This window comes from Phasianus colchicus, chromosome 5, assembly GCF_987193195.1.
Source record: "Phasianus colchicus chromosome 5, bPhaCol1.hap1.1, whole genome shotgun sequence".
In the NCBI taxonomy this organism is placed as follows: Eukaryota; Metazoa; Chordata; class Aves; order Galliformes; family Phasianidae; genus Phasianus; species Phasianus colchicus.
In genome coordinates, this window is record NC_143440.1 from 16,007,988 (window position 1) to 16,030,374 (window position 22,387).

Sequence of the window (22,387 nt, forward strand, 5' to 3'; positions counted from 1 at the left end):
GGCAATAACAGCCCATCCTGAATTTTCCAGTGAGGCTTTTAACATTTCTGCTTCCTTCATTCCATGAAAGTGGAATAAAGCAATGATTCACACCCATTACATATGACGCACATAGACGCATTTAATGTGTGAGAGAAAAGCCGTACAGTACACAGTACCTTGGCCAACACATAGTAACAGTCTCCATGGAAGGTGTATTTCTTCCCATCAAAGGTTGTAATATGGGAACCTCCTTCCAATGAACATGTGCCTGGACAGGGTAAATCTTTGCACATCCATCTGCCTGAATCACAGGTGCTATAAACAAACAATAAATAATCCAGAAATACATGTATATGTTATAGGAACTGAGAGCACTGAAAGCATCTCTACAGCCAGCAAATAGCAAGCTATACCCAGGTGTTTTAAAATTTAAAAATTAAAAATTTGACCACTTCCTAAAGATTTCTCTCATCACATGGCATAGATACAAGAAAATCTTTCAGAAAGCCTGTACAGACATGTAAAATAAACATAAGTTCAGAATGCTTTCAGAAAGTCGTCTACAACTAAGTGAAAGATTGAAAAGGACAGACCCATATACAGCTGAAGAAAGGTGAATGACAGTGATGATCCTTACCATTCTTCACACTCATTGCTAATGGTTTCTCCAGGTGAATACCCCTTTCCATGGAGTCTGCAGTAGCACTGGCTAACAGGTACGCAGCCATTTTCAGTGATATCATCATACACAGTTCCTGTAAAGCAAAACAGCAAACTATTACAGCTGCTTCTGAAATCAGCAGTTTCCACAGAAGAGAAACACTAAGACTGGGGACACACTCAGCCTGACACAGAAAACAGAGGCTGAGGTTACCAAAACAGAAGAAAAGCATTTTGACATTTTTGTAACATAAGACACATGAAAAAGACTTTAAGCCAGCTTTGAAATTCTAATTCGATCCATTTACATAATTATACACAAATGAAAAACCATATACTAATAATTTCAAAAATTTTCATGGCATACTACTAAAGCTACCACTGTAATTTTTTTTTTTTTTGTAAGATTGACAGTAAGTCTTAGAATTTCACTCAAAATAATTAATAGCAGTAGTAATTTTTTAGATATAATTTGACTTCATCTAATATTTTAATTATGACCACCGTTGCTAGTGCTCCTGGTTTTGTTCTTGTTTTGTTGTTTTCTTTTTCATTTAAAGACAAGTAAAAATAATACAGACATATACACATACAAGAACTAGAAATACACTTGCCTTCAGGGCAGAAACAGCCATCCATGTAATGTTCCTCACAAAGGCTGCTGATTTCCAAGTGTGAGCAAGTATCCATGCAGGGTGAGCTGCTTTCTCTATATACCATATTGCCAGGACATGTCTTGTCTGAAAAAAAAAGAAAAAGATATCACATTATTTGAAAGTTAAGTCCATCATTCATCAGAAAGCATGGGTTACGTGACCCACTCACTTCACATAAGTGGTGCCCCAAGCCAGGCTCAATTTTGCAAAATATTCTTAATATTTTACTGTTTCTGAATTGTTTTCCCTTTCTGTGGTTTTTTTTTTTTCCTTTTGTTTATGAATTGTCTTACCTACAGCATCAGATCTCAAGCTTTGTACTAGGAATATAATTTCTACTAGCTGAAAAAGATTTCTTAATAACAAAGGTAACAGAAGAAAACAGAAAGAACACAGTACATTGTATATTGCACTACTGGTATGTAATTCATGGTATATGCATATAACTTGGTAAAGGAATAATTTATTTAAATGTTTCACAGTGCTACACCCATGAAATATTTGTTTCTTTGTAAAATGTATATAGCTGCTTACAGCAAAAGTTCTCTGTCCTCCATTCACCCGGCCTGCCACCTGCATGTGAACACTGGCGAGAATACTCAGAGATGGTGCTGCAGAGGCAAAAGGAGTCCTCATTTCCTTTACATGCACACTTGTCCTGCATGCAGGCTTGGATGTACATTTCCAGATTAAGGCGTGAGTGACAATCAGCAAATGCAGAGGAGGTCAGCAACTTCTCACATTCATCACGCTGGGAAGGAAGAGTAAAAGTATTTAAGAGACTTGTAAGCACCTGAGCTTCTATATGATTCCTTTTCTGGTAATGAAACTGTAATCTCCTGAAGAGATTTACACAAGAAATGAAGAATAAACCATTTGCCCTGGAATGGATAAGTCTTCCCATCTCTTCACAAACTAACATCTCACAGTGCAAGGATGTCTCAAAGTGTGCAGGAAAGAGAAGTTTACTTGAAGTTAGGCTAACTCACATGCTCACTACAGCTTGGGAGAGCCTGAGTTTCATCAGGGTCTTCACATTCATCATTGGGTTTGCTGATCTTCTGTAAATTCCCATACGTAATTGAATTGTAGCTTGCAACTGTGAGAAAAAATTAACAGGAGGCCTTACTAAGAACAAAACGTTGACAACAAGGACCATCTGATTCCTGAGACTACCGATGAACGAAAGCAGTGATACTATGATACAATCTCTGTTGTCAGATGTGCATATCTGTTCTGAACTATGTGTATTTTAAGTGTCCTTAACAATTTAAACATCATAACAGGAAAAGAAGGCCAGCACAGAAGAGAAGATGATGCACCTGAAATGAAACAATCTTAGATCAAGAAAGCAGCACTGGCTCATAATGTTCACTCTGGGACAAACACAGCAATATCTGAGGTAAAATGTGCCCTCCTGTGATGCCCCTATACACAATGCTTATGAACCTATATTTTGTGATAATTGTCACAAAGCATATAGTATATTCGTAAGTGAAATATATGACTCACCTCCACTAATAAACTCATTGTAGATTGGAACTCCATTGTAATCCCCACAAAGACCACATGTCTGGTTACCAAACTTGCTGTCCAGCTCCACCTAGATAACAGAAAGAAAAAAAAACAAAAAAGAATTAGCTGGAGCACGAAGACTTTCCAAAGTATGTTTAATTGAAAGGGAAGTTGCTAAATGACAGAACGGACTGCAAATCCAAAACACTCCCAGAAGTTGTTGTTTCTTAACTGTTACAAACTAATTTGCAGTGAAGAAACAAATAATTGGATGCAAAAAAAGTAATAAATAAATGAATGAATGAATGAATGAATGAATAAAGATGGGTCAAAATGTCCTTTATTGTAATAATGACTATAAACACCATGCTGATAAGGATGAAAAGGAAAACATTCTGTAAATTTCGGTACTTTTTTCCCCTTTTTTCTTAACTGCTGGGATAAAAATTAAGCCATGCTGAAAATTAGGCAAGCAGATGACGGCACTCTTCTAAAAGACAAATGAAGGAAAATGAAGATCAGATTGTGAGCGTGTTAGAGCAAAAGCATTAGCTATTTTTCAGAAATCTGCTTCTCCCTTTCTTTTGAGTAGTAAGATCATCTGCACCCCATATTACTAACTCTGTCACACTGCAGAGACAGGAATTCTACCTTTTTAAAATTATATACTGTAAGTACCAGCTGGATGAGTAAGTCTAGCTCGGTTCAGTCCACGAAATTCTACTTCTATTCAGCCTACAGTGAATACTGTGAAACCCAGGAAATGCTAATTAAAAATACATTGATTTTACATACCATCAGTGCATCTTCCTGATTCCATATGAGGATTAGGCCTAGTTTGGCATAAACCTTGGTATAAACATCATTGCTCTCAATGAGCAAGCCAGAGCTGTAGTAAGGTGTCTTGACACTAGAAAGAAAATCAGACTTTGTATTAGTACAGAAATATAAAGAGTAACATGAACGTCTATTATAAGCCAAATACCCTAATGAATGGAGAAATCATTCTCCATCTATCTCAATTACAGGTCTTATGCCAGTCACTGTTCAAGACGCATGAGGACAACACCCTTAATAATATACTTTAACTTTTGAGAACCCCTGAAGTAGTCAGGCTGTTAGACTAAACTATGTCTGTGGGCCCCTTCCAACTAAATTATTCCGTTCTGACCCTATCTGCACAGGAGTATTGTTTTAGTGAAACACACAATCCTCGTTCTCTGATCTTCAACAAGATAACTTACTGTCTTAAAATCATAAAACAGCATCAGAGGTAAAAGGCTCCTTGAGAGCACAGATTCTTTAAGACAAAAAAAAAAAAAAAAAAAAGACATCTCTTTAACTTAATTAAAGCATAATCCATCATCATTTTGGCATTAATACAGGATATTCAAATGCTCATTAATCATTTAACAGAATCACAGAATGGCCAGCGTTGGAAAGGACCTCAAACATCATCAATCTCCAAACCCCCTGCTACATGCAGGGCCACCAACCTCCCCATTTAATACTAGACCAGACTAGACTGCTTACCAAAGGAGTAACAGCCTAAATCAAAGTTTTCTATATTAAAAACTCTGGTAATCATTCCAGAGAGAATGAACGTTCCTTTAAAAAGATCTTTCTTTTCAAGAGAGAATTCAAAAAGCACCGGCTAACAAAAGTGGTAGAAAAATGTGAACAGAAGGGAGCAGGTTAAGAGGAATTCAGTAATTTGTTTCAGCAGTTAGCCCAGTCATCTTCAGTTGGCAGGACCAAGCTTACTAACAGGGACAGTAAGGTAGTAACATGACAGAATATTTTGCAGAAGGCGAGTATAGATGCTTTTGTTTGATAAGGAGTCAACTCATGGGACATCTCTCCTATATTTCTGTATCTGTTTTACAGTACGTCACAAGTCACACCACTGAAATTCATTCAGCAATAAAGGCATAATGGCAAGCAGCCTTAACCTATAAAATCTAAAGGGCTGCAGTCTGTTCAAACAAAAATAGTGTACACTGGAATCCAGACAAAATAACCAGTACATTTTCTACCCATTTGACAGTACAATCCTTGTCTACCAGGATTCATGTATCTGTGCACATCTCTATGTAACTAGTGTTGTGACTTGGGAGAATTTAACTCCTTATTACCTATAACTGGGATACTTCCAACTATTTATCTCAGGTATTTTTCACATGGCCAAATTATTTAGGCATATAAATACTAGGCAGGAACTCAAAGGCTATTATTTCTACTGTTGACTGCACTGTCCTTCCTTCACAATGAGGCCTTAATAGATTGTGGTTTTAGAGAGGGATTATAAAACATTGGGCAACTTTTCACCTCAGATATTGCAGATTGAGATCTCTCTCTTTATTCTAATACATTCCAGTGCATCAAGTACCAAAAGCCAAATTCATATATTTATCTGCCTTACAGATTTCACTTCAGTGGTGTGAAATACCACAAATTTTATATAGCAATGGATCATACACCGTTTAAAGAGTAATTTGAAAATTAAGTTCTACAAAAATTAAATACTGTGTGCATCAAAAACCTGTTCTACAAGCGTCTGTTCACAAAGGTTCTATTGTTTTATGAACAATACTTAAAATAAAAAGAGGTTTGATTCAAGAAATGATTTCTAAACATTTTTTATGGAGCTCTTTTTATGATCTGAGTACATGATAAGGGGCTTTTTTAATCTGGGACAAGAATGCATTCTGTATAACTTCATGTCATTTTGTTATGTGTTCTGGTATGACCCCTGGGAAACTGAATGTTATTGTCTAATTTTGAGCAGTTTTTCACTGCAGTGTATTTCACACTTCAGATCAAAAGCTAACATCAAGTCAAAATCTGATCCTACACTGAAAATAGATTTTTTCCTTTTAATTACTCTAAGATATACTAACATCCATTTTCTTTTACTTTCATCCTGCAGAACTATGTCTTAACCTATGAGTTGCTTCACTTCTTTCAGTCTACATATATATACACTCTAAAAAGTTAGTTTAAGCCACAAGTTGACATGTGTGACCATATTACTGGAAAAGTTTTTTCATGATACATATTGCCACATACAAATCCTTTTTTTGATCTACACTCTATCTGCTATAATTGCAAGAGGAATGGTTACTGGACTTCAAGGAAATTCTTACAATTATCAGAAAAAAATACGTCTACTTCCAGGAAAATAAGAGAAAATTGCATAGAAACACAGTTTTACTTCCGAGGATTTGCAAGACAGACATCTGCTAACATAAACACAAGGTGATACCATAAAACTAATGAAGCTACATCATTTCACAACAGTGAAAGATCTGGCTTATGACTGCATTTTGTTTCCTGCACAATTAGAAAAAGAAAATTCACTAAAGGTTTTTCCTGTCTTGCATTTAAATCATCCCTTATGCCCGTGCAGAAATGACTATTAACAGTAAAGCCCTTTCCTAAAGTTGTTTTTATGCTGGATTTCTAATGTTTTTTTTATTTATTAGTAGAAATTCTTTTAGCCACTATCCTATATGGTATACAGACAGATGTGTAAAGAACCAGTCCTGTTTTTATCTTCCCAGCACCTTTACACTAAATGTACTTACATCCGCCCATCCACAACAGCCAGTTTGGGCTTGAGGTACACCGTGAAATCCGTGATTGTTATCAGGATATACTGGATCTCAGGGTGGTTATTGCTGTTCAGAGCACGCTGAATGTGGACAGAGAACTCCCTGTAAGAGTCTTGGCAGTCAGAAACAAAGTTATACTCGCACATGCCAGGAAATTGATAGATATCTCCATCAAATGTTTTGAAATGGTTGTTCCCCCAGGTGCTGCAGACATAGTGGCCATGGTTTCTTGTCCTTCCTGTTAAGTTATGAAAAAGAAGCAGTCAGGAAAGTGAAATAAATGAGCTAGAGTAAAGGAGGGTTAAGCGTTGCAATATGCAGGAGAAGCCATTTGCAATTACACCCATGGTGACTTCACAGATCTCAAGTCTAATCGAGTATCTGCATAATACCAGAAGAAATGCAAATATCTAAAGGAAAACAAGATGTTAACAAACACCGGTGGGACTTGAGTATATTTTGTAGTCCTCACTTGAGAAGAAGGAACTTGCCTGCATGAGATTGGTAAATTTATTGTCTGACCACTAACACGTTGGTGCATTGGTTTGTGTTGCCAACATATGAATTTATTATGAATCGCAGTAATAGTTTAGCAATGTTAAATATTCCTAAGAGTTCTTTTCTTCTCTGATTCAACATTCACTAGAAAGGAAACAACACTGTGAGTCCAAGAAAGTTTCACAACTCTCTGGAGGGCAAAAAGGATTTCTATTACCACATGCCTCTGTAGGAGATAGGGCAGAGAATAATTGTGGTAGTAGAGAACAAAAAATAGCAGAAGATTAAGCTGTTGCTCTGTAATTCATTCCCTCCCCAGCCATGGTAAATATCAAGATGCTGCATATTAGGGCTGAGAATAAAAGCAGAGCATACCTGGGAGGCTTGCCAAACTAACAAGCACACTTACTACTCATTTCCACTGGGCTTTCTTGCAATGTTTAATTTGAGAAAGCATAATTATCATGAGGATGTCAAAGTTATTGCACTTTGATGGTTAGCAATAACAGATGCACCCAGTCTCACTGGCACTACCAAAGCTTACATGCTTCTCTCTACAAAAGGAACGCTACAGAGAGATTCTCCCAGAAGTCACAGCTAGGATCAACCCAATTCTTTCCTTCTATCATTAAATTCAAGACACAGCAAACAAAGATCAATATCCCAAGTCCAACCACTGCACAAAATTCATAACCTATTTCTATAAAAAAGTTCCTAGTTTGGGAGTTCCATTTCAACACTTCTAAGTTGATAACATACAGAGTAAATTAGAGCTTATAGCAAAGGATTATTCATGTCCTGAATGACAAAATGAGCTTTGTCCAATGTTAGTATATTGACTCCAGAAAGAAAGCATTTATGTTGTTCCAAAATAACCAAGTAACGCATAATCACCTGCTTTCTTCATTGCTGTAACAATTAGCCAACCAAATTCTATAGTTTCCTACTGTCCTGCTGTTGCAATACCTAGGAAGCTCTCAACATACGGAAAGAAAAGTAACAATGAAAGTACTTTTCAGGTACTTCAAACTAAAGATTAGTGCTTTAGATGCCGATCACTCCAAAGAGAGTAGTTATCTACCTGTGTTGGCTAAGCCGTGCAGCCTTGGTATTTGAAAGTTAAAGAAAATCAAGAGATCTTAAAACTCCACTGTAATATTTAAATGTATTTCCTCTTTCTACCTATGCAGTGATATTTTAATTCTCCCCTCTGTCATTTCCAGGAGGTGATCCGCCACCATACCATTTCTAGAGCTTACCTTTTCTTATTTCACTCGTATTGGAAAGAGCCAGCCAGAGCACAAGAAGGCTGGCAGCTCTTAGCCCCATGGCGGCTAAGGTGGGTGAACTGCGAATACCACTGAAAGCATTTCTTTATATAATATCCACTGATGCAATTGATTCTATCACAGGGGAGGAGATACAAAGGGAACAGGAAAGAGGAGGGGTAAAAAAAAGTAGGTGTGCTATTTACAGAAGATAAGAAGTAAACAGATAGGTATTTTTCAGAATAAATGAAAAAATTTAATATAGAGGAAATGGTATAATATTGATTCAACGATCATGCAATGTTTTATTGCTTTATTTCTTTCTCCTACAGGATGCTATGTTTTTAAATCCTTCTAACGCTCATGCCAAGCTTAACCTTCATTAATTCCTATGACAAACTGAATTCTGGAGTGACTGAAAAAGGAAATCCCTTGAATGAAGTTTAGAATGAGATACACTAAACCATGGCTTCAAAGGCAGAGGACGTTCAGCTTTCACCATCACACTGAATAATTTCTGTAAGTATTAAATGAGTCTTGCAAAGCTCCTTGTAGACAACAGTAACTCTTGTGAATAAAAGATATGAGGTGGTGCATGGTAGAATTATTTTGCAGACAATTGTTGGACTCCATTTATAAAGATCTAGGGAGTTCTTAATACAATATAAAGCCCATATTGTGTCCAAAATGTAATTGTGCTAAGGTGTCAGGAAAAGTTCGAGGAATTCACAGTACATGAGATGTTCTACCAAACAATTGCTGTGATGCAACAGAAAAAAAAACATCAACAAGCATCGTAGAGGTTTTCACAACATGTTAAGATATAGGAAAACCAAACACTCCCCATTCCTTCACTGCATAAAAGGAAAGATTAGAAAACATTGCTGTTCACACCAAATAAGAATTCAGGTTTATTTTCAGACAATTCATTCTTGCTTACCTTCTACATGAATGATAAATTTCCAGCCTACTGTTCCACATTAGATGACACAAAAAGCTACAGGCTCAGCTTTGCTTTATACAGAGAAAGACGCAGAAGAACGCAGAAAACAAAACCAGGTACCAGTTCAGAATCCTGCTTCAGAAATATATTTCATATGCACTGCATTTTGCTCTGAAAAAAATCCTCAGAGGAGATGCTTCTGCAACTCTTTTCAGAAGGCTCCTTGAGGCACAGTATAATTATTTCAACAGATCTTTATTAATACAGTTGCTTTATAAAACTAACAGCTTACATCGTACAGCTCCCAGGCCAGGCTCTATTTTCTCACCCAAAGTTTCTCACTGCAGTCATGATATCTCTAATCCTCTTAATTGTTCTGAGCTTTCCTTACTTTCATTGCTCAAATTACAAGTAAACAGAGCTTCTATATTTTGCATAACACAAAGAAACTCTTCACTTAGCCCTTTTGGTTTTTCAAGTCAATTATAAACACTCTTTTGTCATGAAAGCATAGTTTGATTTCTTTTTCTTTGCTATTTTTATCACAGACAGCTTAGATTCACCCCTAACATCTTTCTGTTTTCTCTCAATACATCTCAAAAGCTCTTGGGCTTTCTGCTTTTCCTATTTAAGGATGCAGATTTGCCCACACATTGGGTATCTTTCACTTAATGGTCCTAACTGCATTTTAGTATTTGCCCTTCTCTCCTGTGAGAGTCTATCACTAGTAGAATATATAATTAATTTTCCTTCATGGAAAATAAAAATAGTCACTGCCATTTAGAATTCAGAGAAAAAAAGAAGTAACACCTCCTACAGAGACCTCTCCTTGATGATTACTTTATCAGGTCTTAATTCTCATGACACATCAGAGGCATCCCAGCTAGGAATTTTCTTTCTTTTACACCACCAAAACTCTCCATTCAGAAATGTTTTGTAAAAATTCTTATGAGATATCTGAAAGTTTTACTCCCAGATTTTCTTTTCCTTCCTATGTTTTTTCCAAATAAAGTCCTGTTCAGAATTATTATTGTCCCCAAAAAATAGGTCTCTATGACTGAATTCATATACAGCCTTTAGAAATTTTAACAGCAGTTTTCCACAGATCCATCAGATCTGACCTTTTTCTATTCAATTGGATATGCTTGTAAGTACAAACTGAAAACTTCCTATTTCCTTTCCACGTTTCTTTACCAAAAAACTTCCTCATTTGAGACAAACCTCATTCATTTCCTAGGACTGTGAAAGGTAATCATCTTTCCCCTAAAGACATACCGCCCCTCTATTCAATATGCTGGCGTTTTATTCCTAAGCACAACTCAAAATTCCCTTTTTTAGTGGCTGTTATGGATAATCTTAACCCCTTGAAAAGCTACTCTTAGCCAACCAGTACTAGATACTAGTACCTGGTTTTCTCTGTCCCAGCTGCAGCCTGAGCATGATCCTATCTTGGGCTATACCGATAGAACAGCAACACTTCCCTAATGAAGTCTTTTCAGCATGAATAAATTCTCATTGACACTCATTCTGATACATAGGAAGCTTAGCTCACTATGACACTCCAACTTGGAGAATAAGAGAATTAAGCATGTTTTGGAGCATTGAGCCCATTCTTACAGAAACATACTCAGGTCAGTATAACTGTGATTATCTGGAAGTGAGCATAGCTCCTTATCATCACTATTCATAAGTATTCATACTCTCACTAGCATTGGAAAGCATCCCAAACTGTAACTTTTGTTTCCTTATTGACAGAAGGGCAATGCTCCTGCCCAACAGCTGCTTTATATGCCTGTCAGAAACAATCAGTAGTTCAGGTACACAATCATAGCTTGCTTTGTGTCATGTTCAACCTTACAGCTTGTGGCTCTACGTATTTTAATCCAGAATAATCTTACAGTTAATGGATACACATCCATATTTCACTGTAAATTGCCTGACAATCTAAAATAATCAAACCATTTTGGAACAAAGATAACTCTGCTTTAATGTTAGCATCTTTGCATAAAGCTCATGGGGATTCTCTGCTGCTAAACCAACATCAAAAGTCAAAGTTTGTTAAAAACACTGAATACTGCACAGCAATTGTGTTTGTTACATCAGTGGATGCAGAAGGACGGATGAAGAAAAAGCCTGTCTTTTGAGTAATGGTTGCATTAATGCATCAAGAGTCACTTAAACTTTTGTGACAGCATTTCTAATCATTCCATTAGCTGGCTTAATGCTTATATTAATTTGAGCTGAAATTTATTTTGCAGTACTCTTTTTAACAAAAAAGTACCCAGAAGACTGTGGTTCATTTTGATTCACTGCAGAAGACAATTACCTATATGGAAACTTTAAGGTACTTTATGTGAAAAAATTAAGCAAAGACCTAGTTAGGCTTATTGTTCTAGGAAGAACAAATCTCTTTTCATGAATTTTATGTCTTCTTGTACCTGTTAACCCACCAAGAGGAAGTCTCATTTCAGTCTTGTCACCACAATGCCAGAATGACCACTGTACAAATCATTCAGAAATCAAAAAATCAGAGGTTGGCAGGGTTGGTCCATCTGGTCCAACTCCTGCTCTGCCATAGACACCCAGAGGATGGTGTCCAAGACTATGTCCAGACGGTTTGACATTCTCCAAGGAGGACTACACAGCCTCTGGGCATCCTGTGACAGCACCCAGTACCCACACAGCACTGAAGTGCTTCCTGATGGTCAGAGGAATGCCAGTTTTGTGCCCACTGCCTCTTGTTCTGGTAATGGCACCACTGAGCAGAGCCTGACTCCATTCTCTTTGCACCTGTCTTTCAGGTATTTATGGACATTAGTGAGATCCTGCTGAACCTCCTCCAAACTAAACACCGCCAGCTTTCTCAGCCTCTTTTCACGGGAGAGTGCTTACTGTCTAGGTGGCCCTGCACTGAATTCTGTCCAGTATGTCCACATCTCTCTTTTAATGAGAGAACAGAACAAGGCACAACATCCCAGGTGCCAAGGAGAGGGGAACGGACCACATTCTGAACTTACAGTGATGCAGCCCAGAATACCATCACCCTTCTTAGCAGCCAGAACATATTGCTGGGGTTCTATTCACTACAATTATGGTCACTCCAATTGTTGTCTTTTCTTTTGTATTCCTGACTTGCTGCTCATCACAAGTCAAGTCAACAAGGTTGTCAAGTCAAGAGGTTTTTCATCAGTAATGTTACTCTGCAGAAAGAGCTCCAGGATTTTATTCTGCAACCTGTCAGCATTTTACCTGATCACACAAAGACTTCCACATGCCTATTCAACTGTATAACAAACTACACTCCATGTATGTCAAGCTCCAAATTCCCTGGCAGCCATCCTAAAACAGCTCTGGCAAAATACAGGCAGATTATGAGCAAAGAAAGGTCTACAGTACACCTTTATGAAAAGAAAACAGAGACAAGCAGCAGAATGCTGAACAGAGGTGAAAGAATCTTAAAATGATGAAGCAGAAGTACTAGGGATGCATTTCATTTTTGTACATTTAATACATTTTCAGATAGATGAACCTCAAATTATCAATACGAAATGAGCACGTCTTTATAAGAAGGTATAACTGATACAAAATAACTGAAATTCCCAAGTTTATGTTTTGTACCTTCCTAGAAAATTAAAAACAAATCACAAAAAACTGTGCCTGTAATCAACTTACTGCTCTCTCAGACATTCTAATGGGTACATCACTAGTTGCTATTCTCACAAACAATTCTAATACATGGAATGCCAACGTATGCAACTAACAGTCTGATTCCTATGACAAAAGAATAACAAAGATGTTACTAAAACCCACATAATTCTGATTATCTGACCTCGTCCTCCTTCAGGGATATCATATCACACAATTAATAATTTTAATTTTATCCTAACGTATTTGATGTCTGATTGGACTAATCTCAGCACTACCACTAATTTCTTCACTGGGACCTTGAGCAAGTCTTTGAGTTCGTGCCACTCCTTTATATTCAGCCAAATACACTTGTGTAAGGTATCTGTCAGTGCTAGTTGGAGCGTAATTTCTTAACATGACCTTCCTTTAATGGTTTTGCATAGAAATCACATCAATTTTCCTATTGATTTATCCTATAAAGCTTCCTTCTTTTAGTCAGCAAATCATCTTCTATTTTAGAGACCAAGATTGCAAAACTTTTCATTCTCTTCCAAGTACAAATTGAGATAAACATGAGACACAATTATTGGGGATTAGGAACAGATGTTGTAAGTAATAATCTCAACTAGTAAACTTCCTTGCTGACGCTTCCTTTCTAGAAATAGGTTTGTCTGGGAAAAGTCTCAGCAAGACAGTTTCTATTGCAGTACACATGGAAAATGTTTGAGCATTTTTAAAAGGATTGGTATAGTTCTCATTGACTTGAGCTTCTGTGGGATTTACTGCAGGCAACTGGACAGTGCCATGAAGGGATGAAACAGAAAGGGCATAAAACAGATTTCATTCCTCATTCCTTCTTCACTGGCAAATTTTGCCACAGTGGAGTGGGATTTTCCTAACTCTTTATTCTCTATCTAGGAAACATTGGAAAGAAAATTGCTGGCAAAATATGCATTTTTCTTCCATCATCCTCGTAAGAAACACTTTTTTTCCACAGGAAACACAGCTCATCAATGGGGAGACGTTCTGTGCAAGGCACGTGCACCTAAACCTGTGTTCTCTGGATGGAGCCTAATGTTAAGAATTTGAAAAAGAAACAAACTTACTTGCTTCAACTGTCCTCCACTAATGGTTTCTACTATCTCTCTCCTTGTCTCAAAATTCCTGATGACATTTGATAGTGGAACTGAAGTAAATTTGCTTTTACTTTCCATTTTCAGGTATAATGGGGAATCTATCTCAGTTTACTGCCACAAATAAAACCAGAGAGTAAAACCCTTTTTCCCTTTCTTCTTGCAGTGGTACGTGGACAGAGCTTAAAAGGCAACATTTACTATGAATTATTTTTTTAGCTTTCAAAACTTGAACTTCTGAATGACCATCCAAAAAATAGTCTGAATGCCTACTAATTATGGTATGTTCTCATACTTCACAAAATGTCCTGCCTAATTACTTGGTTGATGGAGTAAACCCTTTCCATTTTTCTAAATTCTCAATGAATGGCTTACCCAATGGAATGCAATCAACACTTCTATAGACTTCATTGAATTTCATCAATTTAAAATTTCATACTAAACAGCTTAGGCAAGCAGTATTTTGAGCCACAGTACAACTATAGTGAGGGTTTCAGAGGACTGTTGCTGAGGAAACTTGACTTCACCTGCATGAGTATTTCAGCTAAGAATATTTAGTCTCACTCCTCCCACCACCACATACTACACTTGCCACAGTTAGGGTAAACTTCAACAACTTCAGTTATGTAAATAAGGAGTTACATAATTTATAGTGCCTAATGTTGCGTGTCAGGAGAAAAAACTACGTCAAATGCAAGAACGCATCTGATTCATATCCAAGTCTTCCAGCTGCCACGCACATTTTTTATTTAACAAAGTTATTTTACTATTAACTTTTGAATCATCAGAAAGGCAATACTGTAAATAGAGAGTACTGTATCATGGAAACATGGTGAATATACAACTATACATTGAAGAACGCTGAGAGCTGCAGCCTTTCTCACAGCAAAGGAATGAAAGGCTGGATGGACTAAAAAATATTTTCCTTCAAACACTTATAATATCTTCTACTGTTTGTATTTCTTTTCCTTGCATTTGCAAAATTTGAATTGGATAAAAAAATAAAAAGCAAAAAGAGAAAGGAAGCAAAATAAATACTTTTGTGCATTTCTTAATGCTTCTTCTTTTTAGTTATTTTTTTAAAATGATAATTCTCAGAAATCAATCATCTGCACTATAAAAAGGTGGCAGCAAGACTGAGATTCCACACCATACATTGATATATCACACCTATTAGGAGTACGTACATGCAAATTTTGGAAGGGCCAGAAGGCCTGGGTAAAAACATACGGAATGAGAAATATGATTTTAATTTCAAGAAATCAAGAAATTGAAGCCCTGAACTGTTTCCCAGAGTACCACAATACTTGACAGTTTTAATGTATGCCTCCACAAAACTCCTACCCCAATATTTACAGTTACAGAATTAAACATGCAGCTGAAATACAGAGCCACAGAACTATTTAGGCCATCCACAGTATAGGTTCAAAATCATATTTACATATCCAACATCCTAAACAAGCTGCTGCAAGAGCAAAGTTAAAGAAAAAAAGAAAGTCCAGATTTGTCTAAATTCCAGCTATTTCCTATGGACCACAACTAATACCTTCACAGACATGACCTTCTCCATGAACATAACATTTCTTTATTGTGTAGGTGACTGAGCACCAGCACAGGTTGTCCAGAAAAGATGAGGAGTCTCCTCCTTGGAGTGTATCACAAGACACCTGGACATGGTCCTGGGCACCCTGCTCTCAGAAGAGTGGGACCAGTTGACCTCCAGAGGTCTCTTCCAACCTTAGTCTTTCTGTTCTACGATAGGTGCTTCATGTCTTCCAAAAAAACACTTCTGTTTCTTCAAAACAGCTTCTTTTCATCCCACAGTTTACCAATTACTCATTCAGATAAGAGTGATATACCTGAATCTGTCTCATATTCAGGAGCCTCATATTCGCATCTATTGTAAAAATACCTCAATCTCTGGACTCCTAGGGCTTCCTTCTATTTTTGAAACTCTTCAACTTTGCACAGAATACTTAAGAGTTTCATCATTCCAAAGACAAGGAAAGTGGGAGTAAGGATGGCAGAAATTAGAAGGATGTGCCCACAAGCAGAGATTTTGTCTCAGTTAATCCAAACATTTGGTACAAAACAGAGGTCATATCCAGGGAAAAGCAACTTTGGTATGGATATAAGATCAAATTGTTTAAGATCATTCACAAAAATATTTCTGAGTTTATGCAAAAAGATTTTTATTTTTTTTTTTAAGTTAAATTTGTCTCTTGAACTGAACAATAAGACTTAGTTGAATACACCACAGCAGCCTGTTGATGAGTTGGGAGAAGAGTAAAAGAATATGCAGATAAAAAAGTAAAATTATCATTCTCTGTGTACTTTGAAGAACACTTCTTTTTTTTTTTTTTGGCAATGCTTCCATACATTAGAATCATTATAGCAAAATTATATTTCGTAACAACTCTGTAAGGATGTTTGCTGCAAGCAAATAGCTTAATAAACATGCTAAATCAAAAGCAGGTCCAGGAGAGAACTGATATTATCTTCTCCGTACATTTCCAAGGCAGACCACACCAGAGCAGAGCTTCCAGTTAAGAACAGTACTTCATCAATATTACTACAATAAAGTGTCGCTCTAGTCAAGCAAACACACAATCAAACAAAAAGCTTCCTTACTTCTTCTGCTGTGGTGGGGTACTGGCGGCTAGCTACAAGACCCTCACTCAGCATCATTCTCACTCCCTCTTCTCAGATGGGCAGGGGGAGGAAATAGGATTAAAAAGTTTATGAGTTTCAAATAAAGACAGGGAGATTGCTTATCAGTTTCTGTGTCAAGGGCAAAACAGACTCGATGGAAATTAGTAAGTGCAGGATGGTGAGAAACTAAGACAAAAAATAAAAACAATATCCCACACTGGCCACTTTCTTACAAAACTCAACTTCACTCCTTCACTCTAGATTTTCTACCTCCTCCCTAACCAAGAGTGTCATAGGTGGGATGAAGAATGGGCAGTCAGTTCCTCTCTAACAATCCTTCCTCCTCAATTTTCCCTTGCTTCAGTACGGGTCCTTCCCTGCACTTGTTTGCCAAGTGCTCCAGTCCGATCACAGGCTGAAGCTCCTGCCAGAAACCTGCCCTGGCATGGTCTCCTTTCCACAGCTCACAGTTCTGGTCAGGAGCCTACTCCGATGTGGTTACTTTCCAAAGGCTGCTTCCTTGGGGGCATATCCACCTGCTCAGGCATGGGACTCCCCATGGGTTGCAGTGTGGATATCTGCCCCAAGGTGGTCTTCTCCATAGGCTGCTCCACCGTACTTCTTTCCACAGGCTGCAGAACATCTGCTCCGGAGCCTGGACTACATCTTCCCTTTCTTCCTTCTCTGACCTCAGTAACTTCAAGATTTTTTCTCATACATTTTTTCCCTCATTCCTATCTCTCTCACGCCATTGTAAAGCATTTTAATCTTTCTTAAATATGTTTTCACAGAGGCAACACCAACTCTGTTGTTGTGTTCAGCTGTGGCCTGTGGTGGGGCCACTGTGAAGCTGGCTGGAAACTGCCCCCTATTCTTTGGGTCAGCCTTGGTCACTTCCTACGGAGATCACTACTGCAACACACCACTTCCAAAATCTTGCCGGATAAACACTCGCTTACCAGTTCAGAGAACAACAGGTTTCATAATGGATCTTTATTTTTTCCTAGAATCTGAGACCAGACTGAACATCCTTAGTCTACAAACTTCTTCTGTACTTCATCCCTCAGTTGAACGTTGCTTAAAAGAAGGAAAAAACGTTCAGGCCTTAATACAAGTAACTTAGTTTTTTCATTTCCATGGTATCTTAAGATGGAAGCTCTTGAAGAAGACTATTTTGATAAAACATCATGTAAATCATACTTCTAGCCCTCATCAGAAAAAACAATAATAGTAATACTCTGGTAATGTTGTATGGGAGTAAATTTCCTTTCTCAACAACCCCCCGAAGAAATTTTTGGGAATCCAGGTATGTCATAGAAAAACTCCATTCTCAATTCTTTATTCTTCCAAAGTTTGTTTTCATCATCTCATCCTAAGCTTTGCATGAATGGTGCAGTAATTTTGAGCTAGGAGAAATTAGTTTTACAAAGTTAAATACTATTTGTATAATCTTCTATTTTATCTTAAATCCTGTTACATAAATCATGTTAGAATACGCCGGTACACAAAGTGTACCGGAATGAACATGGGAGTCATAGATGCTTAACTTCTGGCATTTAGTTTCATAATAAGCTATCTAATTGACTAAGAAGGTGTATCCTCTTCGTGTGAATCCTGAGAAACTATCAGACAATCTGGTAACTCCCATTTCACAAAGTAAATTTAAAAACAATAAAAGTAGTTTGATGTGAACAGAAGATTAGTGTTTGCTACTGAGTCACCGACTGTAAGCAAATTAGGTGTATGCACAGTCTGTGAGTCTTGGGAAAAAACATTCTTATTTGATGAGCTGGAAAAGAACAAAACAGAAACAAGGATAGTTACTGAAAATGAACCTCCTATCTCCCTACACAATCTGTAAACAGGTATTTGTATTTAATACGATACAGATATGTCATAATATGCCTAAGTATTGCCAATGTACAGAAAAATATTCCTACCGATTTTTCATTACCATCATTCACCTTACAAGTAATTCATATCTGGATCTGCTTGAAATACAAATGGCGCTAAAGATATTACCAAAAGTTGAAAAAAAACAAAAATGAAACAACAAGATAGAGAAAAGTAAAAAGAAAATAGTCTGATCAGTACTGCATAATACCAGAAAACCATGAAACACGTGGTACTCAATGTGTAATTCCCAGGAACTTCTCTCTTGACTCCAGGGAAACCCTGGTGAAAACATTCAAATGATCCTAGCATTGCTAGCTGCAGACATACTTCCAGGAGAAACAGACTGATCTACCAGTTTTACCAGTATTTAGTTTGCATAACTTCTCTGTAACATTTCACAGAGACATAGCTTACAAAAAGATAGTTTGAACTAGAGCGCCTAAAAGCCTATACATCTGTGTATATTCTATATAACTACTTCAGGATGTTGACACAGTAATCTCTTTGATTACAAGTTTATGGCTCATTCTAATGGGATGTCATTTGTTCAGCTACTAGAAGAACAGCTCTTTTGAGCCAAGGAGTCATTTTTATTCATATCACCAACACTTTTTCTTTCTCCCTGAATATCACATTTGTTTCGTGGGAAGATACACAGATTTTACTATGTAGCACATTCTTAATATTATTCTTTTCATTTTTCTCTATATTTTGGGCAGTAGGGTTTTTTGAATGGAATTTCTGTTTTTCTTGCACATAGAAATTATCTAGGAGCAAGATTTTCAATAAGGCATGCATTGGCAGAGCTACTGCATTGGGAATCTGATTATCAAGTATACAGAAGGCTGTGTTTGTAATGCCAATGAACTCTATGTGGAGATTTGTTCACTATATGTAGAAACAGAGGTGACAGATGATGTAACAGTGTTTTAATGTATATTACTTAAAACCTATAGGAGTAATAAAGCCATTAATACTGGATTAATATCTAGCTTTTAAAGTGGAAAATGCCCAAGGAGACAAGGGAAACCAACAAAATAAGAAGTCACCTGACCACTGTTTAAAGACACTGTATTAGAGGCTCAGAATAGATGGCTATAACAAATTAAAATAGGCCTAAATGAATTAGAAGAGAGAACAAGAGCCAGCATGTAGCTATAGTAGAACAAAATAACATCTTACAAACAAATGAAAGGCAATCTGATACAAATGGTAACAAAAGGTATGAGCTTTGACATAATGAGGCAAGCTTACAAAGCCTTTGAGGAGCAGTCAATATCTTAGGTCATCGGAAAATGGTATGATACTGCTCAATTTTATCAGAAGCAGGAAAACTGCATCTTAATGAAACAGGAGAGAACAAACACATTCAAGGAAGAAACTGTAACAGCTGAAGGATTAAATGGTTTCCTTCTATTACAGTCACTCCATCCCATAAAGCATGTCTTAGAAGTAGAAAAGAGAAGAAAAAGGGCCCTGGGCCCTGGCCGTGGTGCTGAAAAAAAAAGCCCAGGTCAGGCAAAAGGTTTCTGCGATTTTCTGACCTGCAAGAATCAAACATAATTCCTCACTGACAGAGGTGTGTGACCAATATCTCAGCTGAAGGAAAATGTAAAATTTATTGGACCTAAGCAATTCCACATCATGATGCATTCAAAGGCTTTAAGAACCAGTGACCATTTTCTAGATAGTATTATTTCTGAAGGAAAATTCAAGTGATGCACTGCTGCCTGTACATAAGGAATCACAAACTGCAAAAATCCAAGTAACTTAACACTCTTTAAATACTCAGTCGCTGTCCTTCAAGTGATGCAATTCTGAGAGTCATTCAATTAAATGTGGTGAGGTATGCAGACACCTTAATAAGGTCACATAATAGGACAGTTGTTCCTCATATAACAAAGGAAATTTTGATATTCCTTTTGTCATGTCTTTTCTTCAGCCAGTCAGAATACATCATCAATGTTTGCAGCATAGTGACACCGTTTGACTAGATTACCCAACAAAAATAAAGCACAGTCATGAAGTAGTGGTTATGCAGAAATATTCAGAAGTCACGTGCAGGATATAAGAAAACTATGCATGAATAACAATTAACGTCTTTTTTCTATGCTCCACAAAAGCAGAAATTGTTAACCGTGAATAGAAATGGGTTGCCTTGAGAACTCAGATTAAGATGAACATTGTACACAAAGTATGTTTATTCATCAAATCACTTTTGGTCCTATTTTTTGGTAGGAGTGCTGCAGGAGCATGTTATCAAGAATTCCTTTTTCAGCATCTTTGGGGGGGGGGGGGGGGGGGGAGGAGGGAGGCAGAGGGGAGGGTAAGTGCGAGAAAAAGCAGTACCAGTTTTTCTGAACTGCTTCAAATTGTTGTTTGAACTGTAGTGCATGTGCACCATTTAAGATTTAAGCAGATACATTATCTCTGTTTTACCCACTTCCTCTGCTCTGAACCCCTCTGCACTTCTGCCTCTTCCTATGTTGCATATATAATCCAAAGTGCATTAACACAGCCCTAAAATGTAACAGCATGTTCCCTAAAGCAGGATCAGATTCTGTGCCAACTGTACTACTGTGATTTCCACTCATTTTTGGACACCTCTCAGTGAAGAAAAAGGGCTGAACTCCTCTTTGGGGTTATCAGAAAAATGCATTAGGAAGGAAAAGATGCACCAATATTTAGCACTCTCTGCCAAGGTTGGACTTTTGAAACAAAAGCCTCTCTTTGTCCCATAGTAAGTACATGTTCATGAATCCGCTAACCAGTCCACTCAAACTGAGGACTATTTACTCCTGCCTCTTCCTTTATTGTGAGATTTTATGAAATTAGTGGGTACTTCGGTAGCTTTCTTTTGCAAATTTCATTTCCTAGACAAGAGTTGCCGTTTCACCTCCACTTACCTGCTCAGTAAATGTATTCTTTTCACAAACTAAACTGCCTATGTACACAACAGTTTTTATAGACGCTAGTGCTTGTTCCTTCTTACGTCATGAAAGTTATTTCAAGCTATTGAAAAAAGAACTAATAAAAGTCATTTTAAAAGTCAATATAAAACTGTATTTTATCAATCACATACGTGTTGTTTCTTCCTGTCAAGAAATCACAAATGTGATTGAAAGATACTGCCTAATTCATTTGAATGCAGAGAGACACACATTTTATTGCCTCTGGTTTTTACTGACATGTCTGCTTTCTGAAGAATACTTTTTATTTCCTCAAACCCACCTGTAAATTACTGATGCCAGTTCCAAGAGCTACCTCTGTATGGTTTCTATTCTTCCTGAATTCCAGAAATAATTTATATTCCACTTCTTAGCACCTACAGGCATTATGCAAGTGCAAACAAGCGTTAAAATTTCCTCACCTCTAATTTTTCCTTAACTGTGCTGGTATATTCAATCACTATGTCCTTCTTAAACATATTGCCTTCTTTACTGTGAAACAAACATTTATATTCCAATAGCACCAAAGCTAGTGCGTATTGTGGATAACTTAATTACAGCAAATTGTCAGAAACAATCTAAGATTCTCCAGCAAAAAGAGAAGGAAACAATGACTGAACAATTATTTGGCAATTATTTGAAAAAAAAAAAAAATCTGCAATAATTGTATATGCATTTATATGCATACATAGTCCCTTCAAACTGGGAACCATTCGTACCACGCACTTTCTAGTACACTACAAGGATTTCAGTTTCTTAAAGCTACAGTTGAGCAGGAAATAGAAATGGAAAGATAATAAATACAGTGCACCTTTACAGCCTAGCCTTCTCCTTTTATATGACATCTTAAAGACATAGCAAAAGAACATTAACTCAGATGCACTTGAAACTGCACGCACACACAGTTCTAAAAGAAATCTTAGCAGAATCACAATTTTTCTTACGATTACACATAAAGATAAGCATGATTAGAGAAAAAGTTAGAAGATGGATAC

At 37.1% G+C, this 22,387-nt stretch overlaps 1 protein-coding gene across 1 annotated transcript in view; it reads right to left on the reverse strand.

The window, feature by feature from the left end:
• Nucleotides 1-8,337, reverse strand: part of MUC2 (mucin 2, oligomeric mucus/gel-forming) — a 66,172-nt gene extending 57,835 nt beyond the window's left edge. Inside the window, 9 exon segments of the mRNA XM_090141996.1 lie at nt 159-297; nt 620-737; nt 1,257-1,382; nt 1,833-2,049; nt 2,288-2,397; nt 2,811-2,901; nt 3,609-3,723; nt 6,401-6,665; nt 8,185-8,337. Coding sequence (XP_089998122.1) covers nt 159-297; nt 620-737; nt 1,257-1,382; nt 1,833-2,049; nt 2,288-2,397; nt 2,811-2,901; nt 3,609-3,723; nt 6,401-6,665; nt 8,185-8,254 — 1,251 coding nt within the window. The 5' untranslated portion in view covers nt 8,255-8,337.
• Between the last annotated feature and the right edge of the window lie 14,050 nt (nt 8,338-22,387).